Source organism: Notothenia rossii (assembly GCF_949606895.1).
Source record: "Notothenia rossii genome assembly, chromosome: 11".
In the NCBI taxonomy this organism is placed as follows: Eukaryota; Metazoa; Chordata; class Actinopteri; order Perciformes; family Nototheniidae; genus Notothenia; species Notothenia rossii.
This window is the reverse complement of record NC_136910.1, coordinates 25,366,545-25,394,542: the sequence shown is the minus strand read 5'-3', so window position 1 is coordinate 25,394,542 and position 27,998 is coordinate 25,366,545. Positions and strand designations below refer to the sequence as shown.

Below are 27,998 nucleotides of genomic sequence, written 5' to 3'. Positions count from 1 at the left end.
ATCATGCAGACATTCCTCCTTCTGCTATGCCTGAGCTTGTATACATGCGGATCAGTGCAGCTCCGCTCTAACTATTCCAACCATGCTGATGGGACGAGGCTACACCAAAGGGGTGTGTTGTTGAATCACTGACGGGCTGGACCTACAGCTAGAGGTAGAGTCTAACCGATGTGTGTGTGTGTGTATTTAGGGAGGGGAGGGGTTTGAAGAGAGGGGGAGAGTCCAATGGAAAATAAGGGGGGTGGAGAGAAAAAACCCAGCCAGCTGTAGCTTGACTGGAGGGTTTCTCTGCCTGGTGTGGCATTCACATCCCAACGCTCATGTGGTAACATCCAGTATCTCTTGGCTGCCCCTGCACACTGGACTGATTCCAGGGATTTTAAGTAGACAGGACAGACAGACAGAAAAACAGAGTGCTTATATGCTGGAGAGAGATAAGTCAGTTACGAAGTAGGAGGAGAAAAGAGTAGAGATCAAGAGAAGAAAGGGAGAAGCAGGTGAGAAAGTGGAAAAAGGCTGTTTCAAACACACTTCAAATCCACCGACATGGCTACTATGGAAGCACTGGAATCCACGAGTGCCCTGATGGAGCCTCAAACCTTGACTGAGATCTCAGACGATGAGGTCAACCTCCCCCCCTCAGATGACGAAGACGATGCCCTCGCCGCAGTCAAGAAAGAGCTGTCCATCATGGGTACAGAGGGGGACTCCGCCGAAGATAAGGACGAAGCTGGAAAGCAAGACACCCAGGTGAACGGGGTGATGGTTCTGACTTTGCTCGACAAGATCATCGGGGCAGTGGACCAGATCCAGCAGACCCAGAGCGGGCTGGAGGCCAGGCAGCAGGATATGGAGCGCTCGGTGAACAGCATTCAGGGCGAGCTGACCAAACTGTCGAAGAGCCACAGCACTACGTCCAACTCCGTGAACAAGATGATGGAGAAAGTGCGCAAGGTCAGCGTCAACGTCAAGACCGTGCACGCCACCCTGGAGAAGCAAGGAGGCCAGATCAAGAAGCTGGAGAACAACGAGTCCGAGCTGCTCAAGAGACGCAACTTCAAAGTCATGATCTACCAGGTGAGAGTGTGTGAAGATGTATCAGTGTGTGGTTGTGGTTTTTCTGTAAAGTTGTGTATGTAAATGATGTGCCACCGTATTGGTTTAGGGAAGGGTGTGGCCCATTGCTGAGCCCTACAAATGTTTGCGTTCTTGAATGTGAATGAAAGTTATGACACTGACACGCCACTTGGAAAAAAAGAATTCTGTAAGTGGTCATGGTGGTTTAAAAAATGTGTTTAATTTCCTGAGGTGCAGAGGATTTCAGGGAGTGGTTGAAGGTTTCATATCGCTGGCATGCGCCCAGGTGACAGGCTGTGCTATCTCTCACCACTGAGCCTGCAGTAGCACAAACATGCCACTCACTAATGCTTTTCCCAGGATAGATAATATTTAACAAATAGGATGGTACCTATCATTTATTTCCCCACACATTTATAAGAATATTTAATCTATTAAGTGATGCTTGGACACTTGTGTGACACCTTTCTGAGAAATATACTCTAACCCTAACCTTTAATAAATCAAACGCCTCAAGGGAAGAGTTTTTTTGTAGTTATAAGCTGATAAGACATGAGCTGAATGTGTCTATGCTAACCATCAACCGAACCACATCCCTTCAAATTCTGCATGGAAGAAAAACCTCCTTGAATGGAAAATTGATTCCTGTGATCATAATCAAAGGCAGAAATTAATTATAAGATTTATTATAAGATGAATTTTAAGATTGATTCACACCACTTCCTTAGAAACAATTACCGGACACATTACTCACACTCATTTACAAAAAAACACAGCTTCCTGTGTTTTTCCTGTTTGCTATCTGCTACATTTTCCTTATGAGTGCCTTTATATGATTTGTTTTAATACATCATCTCTTTGAGGCCCTATGATCCCTTTAAAAGCACTTTTTTTTTAGCTATTACTCAATTTAGTGCATTCTACTTTAAGCTCAGATTCAATACATTATATTCTTAAACAGCAAACAGTAGCAGTGATCATGTGTATCATTCTGAGATTTAGACCCTCCCAGATGTTGCTCTACACCCCCCTGCCCGACCCCAGATCTACTGTACATTAGTCAAATGCCCAGTATCCACTGCAGGTGGCTTCCAGATATGTTTCTTCCGTAGCACACTATGCTATATATAGGACTAAAGAATACAAGGCAGGCTCGCTGGCTGCATATTCCTTACGGAATCTATTCGTAACGTAATTTCACTCTTTCCCTTTTTTTTTTAAAAACAAAGATGGAAAATACCACAAGCACGCTCAAGGTCCTGTTCAAGGCAGAGGAGTGGAGGGAAGAGAGCTCTGAAGGGCAGATGTTTCATTTAAAAAGTCAGAGAGCAGAGCAAGTTTTTTTCACTTGAGGGGAGTTGAGGGGAGCCCTGTTTCTTTTTTTAGCCTGTGAGGCTGCTGTGTGATGTGTAATAGCTTGTAGCTTTTTACACAGTGGCGCGAGAACATTCAGAGTTTCCACCCTTGACTCACAGCTTGGACCAACCTCTCTCTCTCTCTCTCTCTCTCTCTCTCTCTCTCTCTCTCTCTCTCTCTCTCTCTCTGTCTCTATCCAACAGCGGGGCAGAAGTCAAATTAGAGCTCCACCTTGAGCAACCCAGATAGTCTGACTGTGAATGCTTATAAATTACAATCTATTCCAACAGGCTTACACACTATATTTGGCTTCATTTTTTCCTGGCATACCAGCCCAACGTTTTGTACATAGTGATCAGCAGATGAGCATGTCACACCTCTGAGCTGATAAATGCTAATCTCTGTCGACACATCTGAAGGAATTTGATGAGTGAATTGTTTCGAAATCGGAAAGAATCATAAATCAACGTTTTAATTAGTATCTAATAAAGCTGAGGGCTGCAAGTTTCCAATACAATCTGCTTGGAATACCACACAGAGAAAAACAACAGGGGTTGGGATATTGCTAGTGTTAGCCAACACCATGGGCCCTGTGGCAAGAGAAACTCCCCCTGAAATGCCTATCTCTGGCTCACCCACTAACTCAAAACACTGGCTTCGTTAACGGTTGCCAACCATGACATAACGTCAGATGTATCTTCATTAAAAAAGCTAAGCACAATGTGTTGTTCTGTATTCGATGTTCTGCTCCCCTGTTGCCCTTCAAGAGCACATTCTTTCAAAATCAGCAGACTGAGAGAGATTCCACCTACACCCCCCAACACTGTCACACTGTTTATTTGGCTACTTGCACAGAGTGTCAACACATAAATTGTTGGTCTTTGTGACGACTCATTAGTACTGTTGAATACCACAGAAAACTCACAGCAACACATTGAACACTGTTAAGCTAATCTTCCTCATGGCTGTCAAAGATATGTCCTTTTGAATGCAGAGTGGAAGTATAAAGTAGGAAAACAGTGTAGTCTGCACACTGGACTATAGCCCCCATAAAGCTTTAGAGTAAAACAGGTGTGGTGTGTCTTTTTTACCCCTAGTCATTTAGAAATGTGCCTTTTAAAACAAATTCGCCATTTAAGGTCGAAGCTGGTCTTTCCATTGGACTTTGGAGTTATTTCTATATAATAGATGTCTTTTGAGTGATAAAACAACAATTTAGAAAAATCTACAGTTATAGGATTAATAGCTGAATGTTCTTCCTTACGCCAGGCAATCTAGTTTTAGTCTGGGATTAAATGGTTTTAGTGTACATTTTCTTATTCAAGAATTCACAAACATACTTACTAAATATTTTTTTCTTTCCTTCAGTTAGTTTTCTCTCATTTTGGTTATTGAATTTAGAAGCCCTGCACTGGTGTTCGGGGGATCATAAAAACACATTGTTACTGAGCTGTGTTTTCTGTTACTGTACATAGGGTCAGCTCACACAGGGAGGATTGTAGTGGAGCATGTGGATGTGTAATATCTGCTTTAATAGCAGCTGTTGAGCTACCAGTCTTTCCTCCACTCCCTCCTGGGCCCCCATCATAAGTGAGGTCCTAACAAGCTGACTGACAGAAGCTAAGACTTTGTCCATCTTGGTTTCTCATGTAAAACAAATGTCCTCAACATCCAACACCATAAATATGTATTTGTGATTTCAATGCATATGTATTAGAGTTTCCTTGTGGTCTACTGTATAGGAAGTGTTCCACACAATCATGCAAGCTTGTTTTGGTATTAATGGAGTTTTCTATTTTAGGGTAGGGCATGAAAAAAGTTGGATTTCATTAGATCTCATTGTGGCATAATTCATTGCGATCACAAAAAATAAAATCACTCCCCTGCAAAACAACACCACCTGTTGTTAAAGCAAATGATATCCCATAACTGGAATGCCGGACTAACTCAAACTACTGTATGATGTGTGAATCAGCAGCTGATCTGTTATCACATCAGTGCAAGTGTCTCCCTGTTAGCATCAGCAGCTGTCCTTCTGTTTGGGGGAGTGCGTGGGTGTGTGTGTTTTCGCAGTGTGTTTTTGGCTCATTTTGGCCTGAATATCCACTAAGCCATGAGATTTACTCCCTTATATCTGTGTGGAGTTTCTTGACAGCTGAGGCCAAATGGAGCCAGAAAAAAGAGCTTACACTAACTGAGGATCCAACCTGGAATGTGACAACCGTACCCCACAGTGTGTGTGCGAGGGAGTGAAGCAGAGGGATGAAAACATTAGTTAATTCAAGCTGTAGTATCCAGTTATATGAACGATAGATCAAATTGTCAAAGTGTAATGCTATGAATGTCTTCAAGGAGACAGGCTTTACCAAAAGTGACCCGCTGCACAGCGCTAAGCTTCAAACCATCTCCATCGCAATGACCCATGATACAAAATAACATGTGAAAAAAATCATGTGCATGTATCGCGCATCCTTTTTAATAAAAAACTATATCATTCCTGTTTTTATATTGCATAGTGTATTGTTACCTACATACGCTAACATTAGATATATACGTTAAAGTCAGGAAAAAACGTAGCTAATTGCATAATTTTTCGATAATGATAAGCCGCGTTCACACCGCAGTACTTTTCCCACTTTAGTTCCGATATAGTTCCGAAATGTCGCGTTCACACCAAAAAGAGCAGGAACTAAAATGAGTTAATCAGAACCTTTTTTATCCCCTTTTTTATCACCTGCTAGAGAGCAGGCACTTTCGTGGGAGAAAAAGGTTCCTATGTCTGATTGACTGGGCGGTATGCAAACCACGCCCCGTAAAACTCAAAAGATGTTTTGTGAAGCCGCCATTTTATTATCCTCGCATTAGCATTATTAGCATTAGAATTAGCCCAGCGCACAAACGCAGAGAGACTAACTTATGGCAACACAAAATAAAACATGGGAGCGGTGGAGATGAGGAGGTGTCGGCGTTCTGGCGATTTACTCGGAAGGCTTCAGTAGAAGCTGCTGGGAGTCCCAGCAGCTTCTACTGAAGCCAGTCCCCAACTCCGGGGACTTCCGGTGGCAGTATACGCCGTGAAGTTGTTTGCGGCCTGCCAGTCAATCCAAAGCAGAAGAAGAAGAAGAAGAAGAAGAAGAAGAAGAAGAAGAAGAAGAAGAAGAAGAAGAAGAAGAAGAAGAAGAAGAAGAAGAAGAAGAAGAAGAAGAAGAAGTGACGTCAGCGGCTTCATTTGCCTAATCCTTCCCCAGGAACTTATTCCGGTGTGAACGCGATCTGTACTTTATGAGAACTAAAGAGTTCTCATGAACTAAGTTCTCATGAACCTTTATGGGAAAAGTACTGCGGTGTGAATGAAATTAGGTTCGCTTAGCTTAGCAAGTTTACGTTAGCAAAAATATAAGGTTTATACAAGGTATTTGCTGCTTAACGCAACCTAACTGTGCATTACGGCCCCTAAACACGGCGGCGTGCGTTGTTGCTTGCCGGCGCGGGGGGCTGAAACTCGACCAACAACCAATCACATGAATCTCCCGCCCCAGACACACAAGCATGCGGTTTGATTTGCTAGAGCTTGTACTGGCATATGATTCGATTGGCTGACGCCTCCATCGAGGCGTCAAAAGTAGAACATTGCTCTACTTTTGCAGCGAGCACCGCAAGAGAAGCTACGCTTCGTTCCCACAATGCAGTTTGGCGAATCGTGACGTCACCCCATTCAAATTGAATGGGCAGAAGCGTTGAAGCGGCAACGCACGCCGCCGTGTGTAGGGGCCGTACAGTTCTATTGAAAAAGTCGTATTGCTTACCTTGTGTTATTGGTGAATATCTTGTGGCTCAGGCTTTAGAAGCTAATGAATGCATGCTATATGCCATATTTTGATAATCAATTATTGCGTAGGCCTAGCCTACACCATTTCAGACGTCACTTATTTCTCCATATTTGGGGCCCAAAATGGTCTGACTAATACCTCATTCACAACAACGGTGTTTCAGGGCCAGTTCGGAGCTGGAGCTTGAAAAGCACCGGGTCTTCCTGTTCACACTGCAGCGGAGCAGCCTCTCAGCTCCGGAATCCGGTTAGTTTCAAGCACCAAAAAATTGTCCGGCAGGAGCAAAAGCACCGCATACGTCACGCTTACGTCGAGGCGGGGGCAGGGGCGGGATCAACTCCTGAACAACAACAAAAAGCCTGCGTTTTATCCAGTTTGTACACAACGATGGAGAAACTTAACAAGCAGCAGTGGTCCACTGAAGAGACCAGCTACCTACTGGGAATCTGGTCTTCCGAAGACGTACAGAGGAAGCTGGAGCACAATCGGCCATTGTTGTTGTTGTCAGTGTCAGCTGTGAGGGGTTTCCGCGCGGTTTGGCTTTATGAAGCAGGTACGCAAACGGTTACGTCATGACGCAAACGATGACGCAATGACGCAACACCAGTCGGACTCTGGGCAGTGTGAAAAGAGCCGAAGCTAAACCGAAGAACCGGTTATGAACCTGAAAAGCTCTAGCACGGAGCTTGAACCGGAGTTGCGTTGGTGTGAATGAGGTATGAGAAGATGAGCCCGAGCCTGGAGCTTTGAAGCTGGACCCTTCTCGGCTCTAACCCAGCATTTAATACGACCACTTGGAACAGCTGTAAACACTTAACTCTGAACGTGGTTTAAAGACACACTCTGTGATTGTGTCCATTCGAAGCATACTTAAACGCCCCGGCTATCGTGATGGTCAGGTGTAAAAAGTGTGAAGATCAGGGACATGTTTGTTAGCCTGCCCCCAAATGTGTGTGCATGCCACTATCTACTATAGTAGTTGCTGTTGGCTGAAAAAAGGCATTCAGTTTAGTGAGAATATGTGACCGATTGACCCGGGGAGATTCCTCCATCACTGTAATGAGGTTGGAACGATATATGTGGGTGAGTGAGAGCGAAAGATAAACAAGAAGAAGAGAGGTCCGTCCACTTTGCACGGGGAGTGGATGGGTGTGTGGAGATGAAAAGCAGGGACCATATTTAGACAGCTGATTCATAACCCAGGCATCCTCAGCTCTCCATGCTAACCTCCTCCTGCCTCCTCCTCCACAGTCACCACCCTGTTCCTCCCTCTCCCTTGCTCCTCCACCCACAAGGATAATTCTCTCCACATCATGTCCTCCTCACCCCACCACGCCCTAAAGACCATCCCTTCTCCCTCACCCCTGCATTTTTCTATCTCTTCCCTCGTTTTCTTCTTTGTCCAAATCTATCAGATTGGCCTCTTGATGAATCATTCAGAGATAAGCATGTTCGGATTGCCTTAGTATCCGAGAGTTTATAGCCATTCCATATCATTTCAACATTATTCATTTAATTTAAAAAAGATGCAATAAACGATCCAGTGGCAGGGCAAAGTGCACAGTACTTTAGTTCTGGTTGCCTGTAGATGAATTTAGAATCTATTTATTGGCAGCAGACAAAAAATATGTCCCTTGTTTACTTCTGTTTCGGGTTAGCAAAGAAGCTAGCTAGTTGCTAACAGGTAGAAATATTGCAAATGTTGATTTTCAATTACAATTTGGATAGAAGACACCATGTCATAGAGTAACGTATAAAGTCATTATAATAATTCACAAATGGAGCTTGTTACAACTTAGCTTGCCTGAATGTAGACACTACGCCACTTCGCAGTTTCCCTCTTTATGGTTTTACTGGAGCCTTAAGAAAGAGCTTTTACATATGTTTTCCTCTTTGAATCAAAGCTTTGTTCTTTTGTCTACTTTTCTTGACATTCAATGGAATCAGGAACTGCAGAAATGTCACAAACAATCTGTCAGAACGAATCCTGCTCATCTTTCTTATACCTTCCACAGAAACCAACCAAAACACCTGTTGCCATACTATTTCAATCAATAGCACCTTGTCAAACTGCCCCTCTATTCAACTGTGATCATAGTTTCATCCAAATGATTTACAAATGAAGCACTCTGAACATTCTTCTCACAAACCAGAACCAGATCTGCAATACTGTAAAGTACACATTTCACAAACAGCCTTGGAGCAAAAGATGTCTGAGTAGTGAATTGCATGGAAATCAGTCAACCCATTCTTTTCATGCAGGTCGATCCAGGTCCATATAAGGACATGTGAGGCAGAAATGTTCCTAGCTCTGCTCACAGGCCGATTGTGTGTAACATTGTTTCAGCTGGGAGCACAGCTTTTTGGTGGAGTGTTTTTGGCTTTGGTTCAGTAGGCAGGGGTGGTGTCAGTAGGTAGGGGTGGTGTGAATGCCAGGCAAGATGGCCGGGGCATTGACAAGAGAGTGTTAACAAAATTCTGAGAAAGGGGATAGAGAGAAGGAGAGGAGGGATAGAGGATAGAGGAGACAAAAGGGGGAGGTAACATAGGGCTTATGGAGACAGAGAATGAGAAGGGGGGAGCCATCTAAAAATAGCAACTATCACATACTTGTTTGATTGTGAGAAGGAAAGGGCCTTTAGAAAAGTGTTCCTGTTTGGTTTTGCGGATCAGAGGCCGGGCCTAGACAAGTTGTTCCGACATTCAGGACACAACAACAGCTTGATTGTTAATTGTTGACATTGAACATTTCCGATCACAATGTTATGCTAGAGAGACTAATGTAGCCTGTTGCTCTGTCTCGTTCCTCTTCAATTGCATGTGTCCTAATCTGCACTATCCAATAGGTGTTTTCTCCATGGAAACTAGGGCATGTTTGCTTGACAGACAGGTATCTTATTCTAACATGTTTGTGGTGGTGGTTGCAGCCAGCTATGACTAAACTTGAATGTTCTGGCAGCAGTTACTTGGTAAGGTCAAAGACACTATCCTCATGTTTATTTTCTTTTTTATGTCCCTGGTCACAAGCCAGTCATGCCAAATGTCCATTGCATAGTCGCTCATGTTTTGTTTACCATTATCAAAAGTTGTGGATTATACCTGGACTTTATATTAGTACCCCAATGGTCAAGGTCAAAGTGGCAGATAGATGCCTTCAACTGAAGTCTTTTTCTGAGAGAAAAGTCACAGTTTCTGGTGCACTACTCAAGGTTGGTGAGAGTTGCAGTTGTAGTGTGTGTTTCCACCCATTGGCCACTTGGGGCAGCAATGAGACAATTCTGCACTCACAAAATGTACATTTCACTTACATAAATGGAGCGAGGGCAGATGTTTGTATGTGTGTGTATGTTAATAGCCAAGTTTCAATCCAAATATGTTGCACATTTTAACCAATTTTCCTAAAAATAAGCAAATGAAAATGCAGAGGTTCTTTATGTATTATCCTCCACACACTAAATCAGTTTCTATTGCACTTTGTCCCATTTTGCTTTTGCTTTAAGAGATCCACACACTTGTGAAATAAAAAATGTGCATAACAACAGGTTGATGGAAACGTGTACTTTTTACTGGCAGAAAAATCAATTAAAATGGGTGGAGACAATGTTCTGACACTGTTAATGTTGTTTGAACTATTTTCTACTTATCGTAATAGTATACATTAAAGAACAGGGAGCAGTTTCCCTACCATTCACTTCCAGGTTGCACTCACACTGCACTACTTTCACATCTTAAAATATTCAAAAATACCCTAATCATCTTTCAGCTTTGGTAAATTGCATGACTTATCTGCTACTCAGTAGACATCAATAGAGAATATTGTCTCTCAGATCCTTGTCTTTCCCCAAATTATGTTTTATTTGTAAGTAAAAGCTTTTCCACATGAGTCAGAGGTGGCTGACTCATAGTCAAGAGTGGTGCTTATTGAAAACATTAGTTTGTTCCTCATGATTCCCTCCATCATGTGTTTCCTGCTCTGAATCTAGTTGGCCTGAACAGAAGTTTGTTTGTAATAAGTCACTTAACCATCAAGCTCTGTATTAAATGTAATATGAGGACGCCTTTCTCAAACTTCTTTCTCTAAAACATTTCAGTTTATGGTGCTTTCAGGGAAGCCAAGAGCCATCATTTCTGTACAATTCTGAGTTATTACTTCCAACAGGCTCATTTTATTACGTTTATTTTTGTTTTATTAATTTCATTAAGTGATTAGATCCCCTTAGAATGTTGATTGAATTAAAAAAGTGAAACTACCAAAATCCAATCTACTCGACTTGAACGTCTGGAGACGAGTCAGACGCAGAGGCGCGGGAAGGTATTTTGAGTGGGGGTGCTGAGGTGCTGGACTCCAGTGAACACTATTACGGGCACTATAGAGCACGCACAAAAGCGCGAGCACCAGGGGCGCTACAGTGGAATGTTCTGCAACACTCCCCACACGCAAACACACAGTACGCCCGCGACTGCTACAATGAAGGCTCGATAATCAGCTCACGTCATATAGGCAGGGGTAAAGTGCTATTTTTTACGAGTGGGGAGCGGACCTCCCCTCCTCTAGGGGGGTCCGGGGGGATGCTCCACCGGGAAGATTTTTTTTAAATATTGAAGTTAAAAGCATCAATTTGGTGCACTTTGAGAGCAACATTAAGAGATCTATGGATACATCTCTCAACATCCATATGAAACACAACTGTAATCAGATGTTCTTTTTCTTTATGGATATTTTACAAATCATCCCTTTCAAACAGTATTCTTGTTTTACTGCTATATAGTAGGCTATTTCATAACTGTTTTTCCTTTATTCTCTTGTTTTTTTTGTAACGATAATGATCATATGAAGGTGTGCCGCGGAAATAATCTTTTGAATAATTTGTGACCAAACCGTTTGAGACCCACTGAGATAATTTAGACTAAAGTTAACTATCTAAACACTCAGAGAGTCCTTTAGCTCACCTGAGCCTCTCAGTCTGTCAGGAGAGGACTCTCCTCCAGCAAAAAACATTCAGGGAAGGCCAAAATATTATTTTACCAACAATGTGGAATTTATTGGCTCCATATTACACAGATTATGCACAGCGTGAGCAGCAATAACCGTCAAATAATAATTCAGACACCGCCTGCCTGCCGCTAGGGGGTGCTGAGTGCGCCCCTTCCCGCGCCCATGGTCAGATGTCATGATTCTCTTTGAGTAAGCCTCTGTTAATAACGCGTTAACGCAATTTTTTTTATTAACGCCACTAATTATTTTAACGCGATTAACACATGTGTATTTGTTGTCCTCGGCCGCCCAGTAGTTTCAGAGCGCATCGAGTTTAAAATACCAATCTACAAGCTGATGCTGACAGCCCCGCTCCTGCCGTCCGCTTGAGGCAGACCACACTTCCACGCTCACCGGCAGGCACCGACTGGCCATCGGGAGGACCGGGAGGGTGTGTGTATGTGTGGTGCGAGCGAGCGAGAGAGAGAGAACGTGCACACCTTACGTGTATTGTTGTTGTTAGCATCTGGTGCTAGCTAGCTGCGCTAACGGATATAAGGTGCTGTTTCAATGAAAACAGAGGAGCGACATTTCGCCGACTACTGCGCCGAGCACTTGACTTTATGCAGGTAGCCAGACAGTAGGACATTGTACGAAAAGTCAGCACACGCAGCACGGAGAGTGCACGCAACATGATTGCAGCTACCAGGCAGCAATAGATAGCTGGATATTTGTAATGTTCAGAGGTTGTTATGTTTAATATTTATGAGAATATTTGTCATTGATCAAATGATAATAAACAAACATTTGCATAAAGCATATTTGTCCACTCATATTTTGATAAGAGTATTAAAAACTTGAAAAATATTCCTCTAAGGAACATTTAGAACAGACAAAAAATGTGGGATTAATTTGCGATTAATCGCGATTAACTATGAACAATCATGCGATTAATCGCGATTAAATTAGACCCTCCAGAAAAACACGGGCAAAAGTCCTTGATTATGTGGGCTAAATTCCCTGATTATGCGGGCTAAAATCCTTGATTATGCGATTAAAAATGCGGGGTTTTTATGTGATTTTATGCGGTGAAATTGCGGGAAGTTGCGAAATATGCGGAAAGTTGCGAAATATGCGAAATATGCGGGGAAAAAGAATAACATTTTTTTTAAATATTGGGCTGTCTTATTTATTCTCTCTCACACACAAAACCTGCCACTAACGTTAAACCCCTTTACTATTCAATTAAACACATTCTATGTTTATTTATTGTAAAAGCAATTGGGCTTTTTTAATCTCACACACACACACAAACACACCCCCCACCCCCCCACACACACACACTTCTCCACCTCATTCCGTTTTCATTTAATCGTTCGTTATCTGACCAGCTTCAATCTTGTAGGCTACTCTCTTCGTTTCTTGTAGCCCTCGAAAGGGTTTTGGAGGTTGATGCCTCGGTGAATGTGAGTTGTTTGGCTTTCTTGTCCGCAGCAGCAGAAAGCATTTTCGAATGTTTGAATGAATTAAAGTGGGTCGTCACCGTCGATTTTCTCTTATGCTCCAACACACAGTTGCACGGGGTGCAGAATAGTTTCCCCCCACTTTTTGCCCGGTCTTTAGTAAAAATGTTCGTCGGTAAATGAGATGGATTAGATTTTTTCATCTTGGTGTTTTCTCTATCGTGTGAGCTCCACACGTTCACTCTATACAGTGTTGTTTACATTCTGTGATGCGCGAGCTGATGACGTCACGTCAAGACGAGTCAACTTTTTTTTCTCAACTTTGTGTGGAAAAATGCGGGGATTATGCGGCCTTTTGATAAATATGCGGCCTTTTAAAAATCTGCGCCATTTTGCTCATTATGCGGTAAATTCTGCGATCGCAGAATCGCGTTTTTCTGGAGGGTCTATTAAATATTTGTAATCGACTGACAGCCCTAATCTCTTTATGAAAGTGCAATAAAAAATCCCTTTAGCCCTTTTAACATGAGTACTTCAATAAACTTTATATGCTTATGCCCATCAGTAGCCTTACATTTCTGTTAGCTCGAAGCAGAGGACACATTTCACAGAGCAGGACAGGAGCAAACAGGAGAGGAAGAAACCACTTCTTCTGCAGCTCCATAAATCTCTCCATAAACACCAACCTCCTCCATTGTTATTGGAAAGAGTAACACAGGGTTGCCATGGGCACAACCACTGTCATCCCCGGCTATCCAAGTTACTGTTAGCCAAGCATGGGGAACTGTAGAACCAGAGAGGGCACGTAAGGAGTGTGCGTGGGGGGGGGGGGGGGGGGTCCCATCATAATAGAATCACTTTTGAGAGTGAAGCTAAAACTTCAAAGATTACATTCAAATGTTAAATCATCTTGTGTTTACAGTTACCATTGGGTATGGCATTGCAATACATCGTGTGTGTTATCACTCAGGTGGAATTATTAACGACTGGGTTCCTTGTGTACTCACTACCAAGGATTGTGTGTATGTGTGTGTGTTCATTGGGCTGTATTTGCATGTGTGTGTTTTTGTGTGCCCCTACATGAAAGTACATGATCAGAATCATCCCCGTGAACCAAAGTATGTTGTAAACCTCCAGTGATAGTCGACAATGGCAAGCTGTGTCTTGCAGTGAGAGAGGAAAGGGGTGAGAACGAGCTGCCTCACACACATGTGTCTGGAGTCTTGGAAACACTTCAAGAAATCCTTATTTGTGAAAGATTGATGTGTTCATCCTCACAAAGCTCCTCTGTTTGAGTAGAGAAGAGGTTCATGCAAACTGTTGTGGCTCCTGAATACACTGGCAAACATGCTGTGATGCATTTGAGCACTGTAGGCATCAGATGTTGACCACAAAATAACACAAGGAGACATATCCTGCCAAGAGATAAGAGAAACTTTACCAATGTCATGGAACTGACTTTAAGAAACGGTTCAACATTGCAGAAAACATGCTAACTTAAATCCCTTTTTTAAATTCTCCTTTCTATGTGTTAGGTAGTAAGAGTGTTAGCCTAGCTTAGCATAAAGACTTTGGACAGTGGGAAATGACTAACCTGGCTCTTTCCAAAGTTCAAAATACCCTTTCCAATACATGAATCTCAATCATTTACAGATTTGTTTTTCTTTTGGCATCATGCCTTTATTAGATAGAGAGACGACAAGGGAGAGAGATGATAGGTCCCCAACAGAACTCAAATCAGGGATTTTGCAGGTCATGGGGGGTTTCCTATCCCCTAAAGTAGAATTTACTTCAAAGTGCAGCAAAATGTGGCAAAGTGCGGCCACGTACAGTGTGGCCAAGTTTGGAAAAGTGTGGCAAAGTGTGTAAAAGTGTAGCAAAGTGTGAAAAGGGCGGCTTGCTCGGAGCTGCATACTATTTCTATTCAAATCTGTGAGAGTGTGCTGATCTTAGTTATTATAATTTATTTAAAATGACATCCAACCTCCCCAACTTTCCCTTAGTAAGAACTTGGAAACTCTAAGTGTTGATAGTGGGACCTTGAGAATTAGCTGCTTCCCTTTAATTAAGAAAAACGATTATGAAGCTGTGCAAATAAAAAGTATGCTCAAATGGATATGGCTTGTTGTCAACAACCTATGCAGTTTTCAAAGACCACCTAACAAGCCTACTGCATGTGTTGTTTTCTTACAAATAAAACTACAGTACAGAACAAAATAATATATTGCATATCTTCATGTAAAGCAACAATGTGTGCAAATGGGTCAGCAGTATAATATAATTGTGCTAATTGTAATGCAAATCAGCTTTCTTTCAATTATCAATACTATTGGAGCGATCTTCCTGAACTGGATAAAATAAAAATGAAGTTATCTCGTTCACAACTGGCACAGGAATATTTTTGGTTCTCAATGTTTGGTTGCCATGGAGCTGTGACTGTGATGCTGATCTGTCTCATTCCACAGTCATTTGAGAACCTTAGTCTACTCTCTTAACACTGTAAGGAAACCACAAAACCAAGGAAGGTAAAAGGAAACAAAGTAAGGGGTCAGGAATGAGGGCTGGAAGGAATTTAGGGATGTGAAAGAGAGCTGCTGAGCTCCAGCACAACAACAGGCCTGGTGACTCATCCGTCTCTCTCTCCCCCCCCTCAGGGACCTGCGGCGTGCCATCACTTTATATAGAAATCTCTCTCCCTCTCTCTCTCTTCTCCCATGTCTCTGATTAAAGGGGACGAGTGGAAAATAGGAGGAGAGTAGGGAGTTCTCTCCCCAGAGTTTTATGCTGTGTGTGACCATCACACTCTTTCCCATGGCACTCACATGAGAAATTAAATGTGCTGAACACACACACACACACACACACACACACACACACACACACACACACACACACACACACACACACACACACACACACACACACACACACAGTGGAGCAATGTATGCATATGCATCAATCACCTGAGGAGCCAGGTTGACAGAGAGCATCAAGGTTCAAATTATATACCAGCATGCTTGTCTTAGCTTTAGTTAGAAAACAGTAAGTAATGTAAAACATCTATATACTGTATGAGTTATCTTAAAGCCATGCAACTTTTGAACTTCGTTGATAAAGTCCACATTTTGTCACATTTTGTCTCAGTGTTCTAGCTCTGCACCTTTTCTGGGTTTTCTATGATGCTTTGGGGGGAGTACTTGCAAGCCCAAACATAAGTCACACCCACAAAGTTTGCAATATAAAGACACTAATGTAAACCTGAAGTTTGTGTCTAGCTAGCTTGGTCAGTGTCCAAGGTCAATGTAAAGGAAGCAGGATTATCTCAGCGAGGCCTTTATCAGTGGCTTTGATGTAGTAGATGAAGAGTTGAGCTTTACTCACACATTGTTTTAACATGTTACATATTTATTATTTTATTTTACAAAAGTGGAAAAAAACACGTATTCTGAGAAAATGTTCCTATTTGTGGTTCCATTCAATCTGCTCTTAAACATGTGTCATGCTTCCTGCCAGTGGCGTTTCCTGGCAATATTTTTTCTGTAGCCCCAGACAATTCTCTCTCCAATAATATAATACATTAACCGTGCTTTACGTGAACCTCATCATGACAAAAGAGAGGACGGCAGGACTGTAATTTCCCGCGTTCAGTGAATGCAACAGAGGCAACACCAGACCAATCAGAGAGTTGCATGGAAATAAACGTGTGCTAGACCTTCCAAGCTGCAATTAGCCTTCTGCTCTGGGCAGACTGCACAAACCCCATGAGCTTTATAATATTTCTTGACTTGGTAGAAAATCATAAGAAATTTCATTTATACCCAATCTTGATATCGTGAATTTTTTTGTGGGGGGGGGAGTTGAAGCTGGTAGTAAATGAAATGCCCATGAATAAAGACAAAGGTGGTGATAGTGATGAGATGAAGAAAAGGCTGAAGATCTGGATTTGACGAGGAGTGGATATTTAATGAGCTCAACCTGGGCACTGGATGTTCTGACTGGAGGTTATATGCAAATAGTTTTGTTTGAACTATCCAGGTTTTAACATATCTCAGATATTTAAGCTTCAAATCCTATGTTAATCAAGGTTAAACTCTTGAAGGGGAATTATTCCTGCTGCCTCAAACATTACACTCCATTATGAATGATTCAGCCACATAAATGCCCCTCTACCATCTGTCCCTGGTCCAAAATGTTCCATGAGTAATTCCATGGCACTCGCCTGCTCTTGGCTTAGCTTGTGTAGTCTTTTTTATAAAAGATTTACAATGTGCTGTGTATAGAAATGCTCTTTTATCTAAAATTATGAAGTGTTCCAGAGCCTCCAGGAGATGTTTAATTACCCTTTTTATTTTTATTTGTGTGGCTTATGGAGCCATAAAGGGTGTTAAGTGAGTTAAAGGTCAAAATGAATTCCTAACCTTAAAAACAGCAGTTAAGAAACTGATCTCACCACAAGGCCCATGTCATATCAGTTTAGTGGAGCCTTTACTTAATATCTCATCACCTGATCTAAATTATATCAACATTTCCATGACAACTTGGTAAAGGCCATCAGCTGAATGAACATCATGAGATAGTTAGATTGTGATTCCAGAGCTCCAGAAGGAGAAAGACAATGTCCAAATTTGATTCTTTGACTGCCCACATTCCTCTGTATGTCAGTATTATGAGGATTCCCCATCCTCCTGGATTTACTGGAAAATCCCCTTTGTGCGCGAGTGTGTGTTTGAGTGTTTCCTGCATCTATGCTAGCAACTGTACATGTGCTGCGTGAGTGCACAATTTATTGCAGCCACACACACACACACACACACACACACACACACACACACACACACACACACACACACACACACACACACACACACACACACACACACACACTCTCTTTCCACAGCAGTAGGGGAGTTCTTTGTGGTTTAAGTTTAAACAGGAAAGCAGAAACAGAGAGGGGTGTGTTGCACTGGGATTCCTGTCTCTCACTCTACATAAGGCTGATGAGTGGTTGCAGTGTGGGCTTGGAGTGGAAAGCTTCCATGGTGCGCTCACATACACACACACACACGCACGCACGCACGCACGCACGCACGCACGCAAACACACACACACACACACACACACACACACACACACAAACACACACCCGTTCAGGCACAGTCAAAGCTTGTGCACACACATACAAAGACCTTCATTACACAAACAAACAACTTCTGTCTGCTTTCCAATCCTTCCCTTCATCTGGAAACATTATAGTTCAAGCTCACCACTGTTACCATGGAGACACAAGTACAACAACATATTTTTGAATGCCACGAGAGGCAAAAAAAATCTAAAATGGTTAGTTCTGGCATGATTTTTACGAGTTCACTTTATGCAGAACATGTTGTAATAGTCACACGAGGCACAGAAGCACAGATGTAGCTGTAAGGCATATCAAAATGATTTTGAGCCTAAGGCTGGAAATGTCCTATGCACACACTTGGCTGAGGTATGGCTCTGGCATTGTTGTTGCTGCCATGGTTCCTCTGAGCTGGTTGATCGTCAGCATGTGGCTCACCACTTGGCAACGCCCAGAAAATCCAACTATGCCCACATGAAACTTCCCTAAAACTGTAAAATGTGACTTTCAGGAAACACACAGGAACAAACAGGAAAGCGTGCTTTCAGTGATAGGCTATGTGAATGATAATATACAACACACACTAGGTAATCCTTTGGTTCGCTTAACAGTTTAAGATTTGACAAAAAATGTTACTTCTGTGAAGGGCAGCCATTTCCTTTTTTTGTTTTTTCTTTAGTAATGAAAGTCCACGAAAGATTGTAATCCATTTGTGAAATTCAAGGATGCATTCATTTGTTCTGTTGTTGCAGTAGTGTTACTTAGTTATGCAGTTATAGTGCAGATTGAATTGAAAAGTCTACAAAGCAGCCTCCTAGAAGAATGAAACTTGGACAAAAATGAATACAGTGTTGATAAACTTTGATAAATTACAAGACTAAGACATTTCATACAGTACTATGCATAACATGGACTAAAATACATTTAATTGATTTGATCCATGCTGCATGCTTTGCTAAATGAACAGCTGTAAGTCATACATAATGTAAACATGCACCACTTGTACCAGCCCGTTAAATCCACTTTTACTAGAATTTGAACATTTCCGACTTTGACCACTCAATAGTAGTATAATGTAAACACAGTGGCACATTGATTTGAATGGCCTCCTGCCAACTTATGGCAAACAGGTATATACTTTATACTTGTAAACTGAAATTAAATATCTTATAACTTAGAGTGAAACTAACTTTATAAACGTTAGGGGTTCAGGTCAAAAGCTTGTGCTGGGCTGTACAGAGGCAGAGTGGGACAGAAGCCCCCAAACACACTCATCATGAAAGAGAAACACTGCATTATGCTGACAACACAGAGCATCAGGCAGCTGATCTCAGCATCTGACACACACTCACTCACTCACTCACTCACACACACACACACACACACACACGCACGCACGCACGCACACACACACACACACACACACACACACACACACACACACACACACACACACACACACACACACACACACACACACACACACACACACACACACACACACACACACACACACACACACACACACACACACACACACACTCATTGGGGGTTCTGTGTTTATGTTCTTGTTGATGTCAGTCAATTTATATGTACATGGTGAGCATAAAAGTAGCTACTTCTGGTTGTGCAGAAAGTGAAGCATTTGTTAGTTATACAAGCCCAGCTTTAGAGCAGGCATTTTGCTTGTTATTAAAATATAAAAAGCAAATATAAAGAAGAAACAGTTAAATGCATAGCAGAGAAAACGTCTGAATAAGTCGGTTGCTAAGGAAAAAGATGTCTGGGTGTCAAGGAGTTGAAAACTTGGCTCCACAGCAGACACCTGGATTATTTCAAAACCCTTCAAGGAGATTAATTAGAAGTGTTGATGCTATAAACTGATCCAAAGTAGAACAAGATTCAAGAATGGAAAACTAGCTCGGATGTAACTATGGTCTTTAATGTGCTTCACACTAAAGTCATTTAGCTGGTAAACTGTAATAAGAGCCACATGACAAATGAAAAATGTACAGTTGATAGTAGGCCTGAAATACCAAAGGGTAAATGGGCCATTTGTTCACTATATAAGCTGTATATATTATGTGTTTTATTAACAGTCAACTCATAATGTATTATTCCAGAGAGCTAAAAGGAATTGACGAAAATTGTCAGAGTAACAGCACTGTAAACACCTCTCAAATGAATGGATTTAGTTTTCTTCAGTACCAACCATGAGTCATGTGTGTTATAAATTGTACGAGAGTGGCAGCAGTGGTGAAATGCATGCAGTGCACTGTGAACACACACACACACACACACGCACGCACGCACACACGCACGCACGCACGCATGCGCGCGCGCGCACACACACACACACACACACACACACACACACACACACACACACACACACACACACACACACACACACACACACACACACACACACACACACACACACACACACACACACATCAACATGTAGGCAGAAGATAAAGAGCGCAGCCCCATGTGGCGATGGAGCAAATCACAAGATGAAAACTCCCATCGCTCCAACACACAGTGACTTTCTCTGCCTCTTACACACACACGCACACAGATTGTGGTTTAGTGTGTTTTGCAACTAAATTCCCTCCTGATCATTTAGTAATGAAAGTACAAACCAGATATGGAAATTATCTCCTTTTGCAAGAGCTAAAGGCAAAATGTAGTCTCACTGCCACACCCCAGACACACACACACACACACACACACACACACACACACACACACACACACACACACACACACACACACACACACACACACACACACACACACACACACACACACACACACACACACACACACACACACACACACACACACACGACACACACACACACACACACACACACACACACACACACACACACACACACACACACACACACACACACACACACACACACACACACACTTGTCAACAAGCACACACAGAGAGCCATTACATACCTCATTCCTCTATTTTCCATGGCTCTGAGTGTACCTTCCTGTGTTTTGTTCAGATGCGTCATAGAGAACAATGCCCCATTAAATTAGGAGGGTCAGGATGTCAACACATTAAGGTGAATGCCTGAACTTCCCTCTTTCCATGTACTTGGACACACACACACACACACACACACACACACACACACACACACACACACACACACACACACACACACACACACACACACACACACACACACACACACACACACACACAGCACAGACCCCCCTGATGAATTCGGCCTATGCAAACACATTAGTGACCTCCAACACTGTAGCTGACAGACGGGGCTTCCCCGGGCACACACTGTACACACTGTACGTCTCCAGAGATAAAGTAACAGTCCAGCTAAAGCTCAACAAGCTTATGAGGTTCAGCTAGTTTAACCTTTCATGGGTGTGACAGTTTATTCATCAACAAAGCCTAAAATGACTCCAGAATATTTGGGTAGTTATATTAATGTGTTTGTCAAAGCGAAATGTGCGGCTAGTTGGAATGACTTTGTAAACTGCAGGGTAGCTTGTAAATGTACTCCAGGTGGAACTAAAGTGTTGATTATAATTCACATCATTATTCCATACACTGAAAAAACTGAAACGTTGACTTTAATTAAATGTATTATGTCAACAGATTTCACATAACTGTATTAGGTTAGTTGAAAGCAGTAATATTAAGAAGCTCATATTCATTTATTTATATGAAACTTCATATTATTGCTTTCAACTAACCTTATACAGTTATGTGAAATCTGTTGACATAATACATTTAATTAAAGTCAAAAGTGTTGTCTATGTTTGAATTGTCTATGATATATCAGGAAACTCCATTGTCATTCAAACATTTATTCCCATAAGAGAAAGCTGCACGTATACATTCAGCCCTAACATGGACCTTAATCAGAACTCCTGTGACAGTGTGTGTGGCCGTGTCAGAGAATCGGTCTACACGTTGCTTAAGCGATTTACAACACCCAGCGCATTGTTCTTGGGATCGAAACATGATGTGATGAATATTAGCAGGTCAGGTATTTTCCAGCACCGCGCCTGTCAACACAGCTGTTCAGGAAAGCCAAGATCCCACATCCAGGGTCAAGTTTACCCAAGATACCGCAGTACAATACCTTCATAAAACCACCATCGCACTGCTGAACAGAACACAATAGACAGGAGCTCCCCCCTCAGTCCCCATCAGCTCCCATACCTCCACCTTCCAGCCAAACTTTGATGCTATCATCTTCCTGCTGAGCAGATGGTTTTCCAAGACTCAGAAGCATCATCCCACATGTGCTATTACTCGAGTCATACAACAGCACAGAAGTGTCTTCCCTTTCCACACCTTAGCCCCCCCCCCTCCCTGTGATCCTTTGTGTCTGTGTTCCTGTTTTTAACGTAGAGGCGGTGTAGAGGGACAGGAAAAGACAATACAGTACGTACAACAAGTATTGGCTCTCACACAGACATTCAGGAGCGCAATTGGACAAGGATTTGCCGTGATGGAAAGAGGAAGAGCCGCTTCCGCCGAAGTATTGTGTTTATGAGGTGAGGGAGGCACAAAGAAAGGCTCCCTAACTGCAAGGCAAACAGAGGAAAGTGAAAAAGGTTCATAGGATATGGAGGAGGGGGGGAAATGGAGGGTTGTATGATGGCAGAAGGAGGTGAGCATGGTGCTGTGCAGGAAAGCTTTGTCTGGGCGGGCCAGGTCAGGTTGTCCTACAACAGTGTACAGTGTATCGTGGTAATCTGTACAGGAGGTGTCAAAACTGTGCTGAGCAAGACTTTTATGTTGCAACAAACACCTAGTCCTAGTGGCTCCTAAAGCTGAAGGGTTCATAACACACAGCACAGATTGACGAAGCGTCTCTTCTTAGAGCCTGGATGGTAGTAGGGCTGCTTTGTCTTGAAGGGATGCTAGTGGAAATGCCATATTGATCAATAAAATCAACATTTCTCAACCAATGAGCAAGTTGCATGGCAATCTCATGTTTTTGTATTAAGGTCATGGAGTGATGGAAATGTAAAGGATCCATATTTTTGGGTGTGGAAACGTTATATGTGATATGACTCAGTTAAATGAATGCTGAACATTTGTTATGGAAAGACTGCCCATATTAAGTGTAATATTACCAAGCTTAACCTTACACCATATGTCCTATCTCACCAGTCTAGACTTGACTATACTGTAAATACTATGGTCATAGTCTGATAATTAGTTTTAGTTCACCATTTTAGCCTCATACTTTATCATGTTGGCCAATTTCCTAATGTTGTGTCTTTATTCTTTATTTGCCCGAATCAATCAGCAGCATGCCCTCTGAAATTGTTTCAGTTGGAACTGAAGTTGGAGTACTTTTTCTAGAAGCAGTTATTTTTGAATTTCCGTTATAACATTCATTGACATTTTGTTTATTTAATGGTTGTTATGTACAAATATCAAGATGTATACAATACAGTAACTGTTTCTCTGTCTCCAAACTCAAAATGGCATTGCATTTGGGGAAGGGGGCATAATAACTCATTTAGGCCTTTTACACAAAGTTTTGGACTTGGTCTTGACTTTGGACATTTTGGACATTTCTGTCTTGAATTGAGACCTAACAGGGGACAGCAGAGCACTTGTCTGTCTCTGGACAAAGCAATAATATTAAGTTTAGATACAAAATATAATATAATTGTTTTCAACTAACCTAATACAGTTATCTGAAATTTTTTGACGTAATACATTTAATTAAAGTCAACGCTTCAGTTTTCTCAGTATACTGACTTGAACTTGCACACAAAATGCATGCCCATATGCTGATGAACTCACACACTCTCAATATGCTTCCAACAAGCATTAGTTTGTGTCTTTGTAATCTGTCTTGGTTTGATAATATACACGGTTTATGGACGAACACTAGGACCACAGAACTTCAAGTCTCCCTGATCCTGACGGGAACATAGTGCAGCTCTCTCCTCCCCTTAACATCCAGTGTGTGTGTGTGTTTGTGTGTGTGTGTGTGTGTGTGTGTGTGTGTGTGTGCGTGCGTGCGTGCGTGCGTGCGTGCGTGTGTGTGTGTGTGTGGAAAGGTATGTGGAGCTTTGTACTCAAACTGTGGTCTTGTTGCATAACTCTTTAACACACTGCTCACGGCTCCCAGGAAACCCCCCCAACCTATTTCCATTTTTCCATCCCTTTGTCTTACATTCTTCCCTGTCATTTCTCCCTCTGGCATGTTATAATTAAGTGCACCCTGGAGTCTTGTTACTGATTCCCCCTAGATCTTGCTCCCAAACTGTATCGGTCCACATCTCTAATGGCTCTATTGTGTTGCAAACTCTGACTGGTGAGTCACTACAGTGAGCCTGTGTGTACCTGTGCAGAAAGAGAATGGGAAATTGCACAAAAAGAAATGAATATGCAAAAATATTATATTATGAAAACTTTACAATCTCATCCACTAAACAATCAAAATCTGCAGTAATTTGACTATACAGTAACTATACTGTTGAAGTTGCTGCAGATTAATATCTCAAAATGTATTCTTCTCAGTGATTTTTCAGTTCCTTCAACCTTTTATACTCGTTTTTTATGTTATTGGCACTTCCAAAAGGTTTCAGCCTGTCCTGAACCGTCATTTCCTGTTTAAACGTTTTTTCTGGTTTTGCTAAATTACATTAACAGTACTTTCATTAAAAAAAAATGATGTTCTTTTCTCCACAGGATGAAGTGAAGGTTCCCTCAAAACTCAGCATCTCCAAATCCTTGAGGGTTTCTGAGTCTGTGTCAGGAAGCAGAGGAGGCAGCATGCTGGAGCTGAAGGAAGTTGTGGAACGGGAGGAGGCAGGGGAAGCAGAGAAGGCAGACAAACCCCATGTAGACCTCTCGTCAGATGAGGAGGGGTTGGAGATCGAGGAGACCATCGAGGAGACCCGCGCCGAGCGCATCAAGCGAAGCAGCCTGCAGCGTGTACAAACCCTGAAGACGGTCTTCTCAAAAGAGAAGATGGATAAGAACAGAGCAAAGACCAAAGAGAACCTGGAGAGGACCAAACAGAAAACCAAGGAAAACATTGAGAAGACAAAGCAGAAGACAAAAGATAACCTGGAGAAGACCAAGCAGAAAACCAAGGATACTTTGGAGAAGACCAAACAGAAGACCAAGGACAATCTGGAGAAGACACGTCACAACATCGAGAAGAAGATGGGGAAGCTCGGAACACGGATGAGTGTCAACCCTGATCGCAAGCAGAAGATCGTGACATCCCGTGAGAAGGTGAAGAAGTCCTTCACACCGGACCATGTGGTTTACGCCCGCTCAAAGACTGCTGTGTACAAGGTGCCCCCCTTCACCTTCCACGTCAAGAAAATCCGTGAGGGTGCCGAAGAAGTGATCCAGGGAACCGAGATGGTGGAGGTGTCCCAGGATGCTGATGCCTTCAGTGGAGTGGATAGGGAGGTGGAGGAGGGCGAAGTGGAGCTTGAGATGGAGATGATGAATGGAGGAGGGGATGAGGAAGAAGCTGACGAGGATGAAGAGGAAGACAGCCAAGAGGCTCTGCAGGAGAATGAAGACAGAGATAGAGACAGCGACTAGATAAAGAATAAGGAATTGGTAAAGATCTTTACATAATCCCTGAGATTGTTTTGTAAAAGCAAAATTGGGGATTGATAAAGAAAAAAATATGGTTCATGACAACTTGGGTCTATTTTTGTTATTGCTTCAGCCATTATTGGTGTCAGTTATGATAACTTTGTACCTACAAGTAATTGCTGAGATCTGGGAACACGTGAAAAGATAGATGGTCAGATGGTTAGACAGCTGAGTTAGGGTTAGGGTTATGTAAAGTACAAAATACTTACAGAAAAACATGTGGACAAGCACTACTATCATAAGGACGGTACTGTTCATCTTTGTTTATCCACCGTATAAGTTTGGCAAGCCTACAAACCATCCTTTCTGATTGTCTGTTCAGAAAAACTGTTTGCATCTCTTGACTTGAATCTTAATGTTGCTAAAACATAACCAAAGAGCAAAGCTAGTGCCAGGAAGTTTACCAGTATAGAACAACTGTATTGGTGCAAAAATAGTAGGGATTGGGGTGACGTTGGGTTGCACCATTCCCAGATCGAGATAGTTCATTTGTCAAGACAATATTATTATCACCATTACAAATAATGGCATTAACTACAAAATAGGGACCCAAGTTGTGCAAACAAAATAATAAATCACCAGAAAGGGCTTCTTTTCCGAGGGATAATACAAATCTTCCCATATCCCATATATTCCCAAGTGCACAAGCACTTCACGGGTAATGTTGCTAGCTGCTACAGTGTTTAGAGTCCATATTTGTTTGAGTGAAGTTGATGATCGTGAAATTGGAAAGAAGAAGAAGAAGAAGAAGAAGAAAATGTGAAGAGGAAACCGAAAATAACTTTGTTCTTAAACAATAAGGAAGACACCATCATCGCATTGTGACGTATTTTTACCATGTCCTCCTATTTAAAATAAAACCCAAGCAAGCATATGGAAAGGAATAATCTCCTGTCCTGAATTATAGTATTAATGTCCAATGGAAAGTTGAACAGTGAAATCCTAATTTCCAAATTGTTCATAAACAAACTGAGTACATAGTTGTGCTTAAAATGCTTAAACACAAGTCCTATTACATAACACACAAACACACACACACACACACGCACGCACGCACGCACGCACGCACGCACGCACGCACGCACGCACGCACGCACACACACACACACACACACACACACACACACACAAAGGTATTCCTTCCACCCCTGTGTCGTTCATCTGTTGAAATACTGAAGTGTTATCTTACCCTGCTTAATGTACTCATGACTTAGTTACCATGTTGTCATTTCTAGATTTTGATGAGTTCACAGTTAAATATTTGTATATGCATTTGTATGTGAACACAATGTACACATGGCTGCCGTCAATGCCTATTCAATATTGACAGCCTAATATTTGTATCACACCTTGTTGCAGTACTCTAATGCAACATTGTCCTGCCAAATGATAACTAGTTCCCATGAAAATGAAGGTCTGCAAATCAAAGGCAGAGACTGCTCATCCATAGGTCCATCGCATTTCACTCGCCAATTGTATTCACTTTGATTAACTTCTGAAAATCTTCATATAAATGGTGTTTTTTAACATGTGTTTCGTAAATAAACTGAGATAAGGACCAATACTCTCAGCAAGAACCAGTTCACAGTCTAATCGATTGTGCACTATTGGGACCTGTCCATTCACAGGACAAAAGGAGAGTGTGTACTAGCTAGGTCTGACACTGACCCCTAGTGTCCAGTCATTTCATTTCCTCTGCTCCATATTAAAGGTGCCTTTCAATAGACCTCTAAAGTGTTCTCTTCACAAATGACCATTTTATTTAGATAATACAACACATTTTTAATCTCTTGTCCACATTTACTTATTTGTAATAAGCTTTATATATATTTTATATATTTACAACTACTGTGTTCAAGAATTAATTAATACATTTTCTAAAAAATAATTAAGATACATTTCCATTCAACTATACACTTATCCTTGACAGGTCGTAGACGCTAATGCATAAGTGAATCGAAAGTATGAGTAAAAATGTTTTTTTATATATAACCCTTGCCAAAGTTTAACACATTGCCACAGCATTTGTTCTGTCAGCGTTCAGTTTGTAGCTCAGACACATCACAGCTGTATTAGTGTTTTTTGTATATAATGTGAATCACTGCAAATGCAGATAATATGCAGTTTTTTTTTTACAAGACAGCCTCTTGCCTTCTGCTGCTTGCACTTCTTTTACATTAAATAAAACTTCTCAGGCCAAATCATTTTGATGGTTGCACAGATTTCACAGGGCAACAAATGACATTGACTCTAACATGTAAGCAAGATTTATTGTCCTAGCTTTTTAAAATAAAATTGAGTTAGAGAATTATATCAGTCGTTTAAGGCTAAGCCTTTCAAAGTGGATTAACAATGCCATGTCTGCCAGAGCAATAACAACACGCAGTTGTGCGCAGGCTGATGTCAATGGAACATCAAATGAAGTTCATACTTAACTGTTTCCTTGCTTTTGTTTTGTTGGTAACTGATTCTAGTATAATGTTGCATTGCTTAACCACTAATGATTTGATTAATAAAAGCTGTTTGGTTCACA

General features: G+C 41.8%; 1 protein-coding gene across 1 annotated transcript; it reads left to right on the top strand.

Moving 5' to 3' along the window:
- Positions 1 to 287: 287 nt before the first annotated feature.
- Positions 288 to 27,998, top strand: LOC307025170 (caveolae-associated protein 1-like). Its single transcript, XM_079659783.1, has 2 exons — positions 288 to 1,077; positions 24,536 to 27,998. Exons 1-2 carry the CDS (start codon positions 547 to 549, stop codon positions 25,406 to 25,408), a joined length of 1,404 nt encoding a protein of 467 aa, XP_079515909.1. The 5' UTR covers positions 288 to 546; the 3' UTR covers positions 25,409 to 27,998.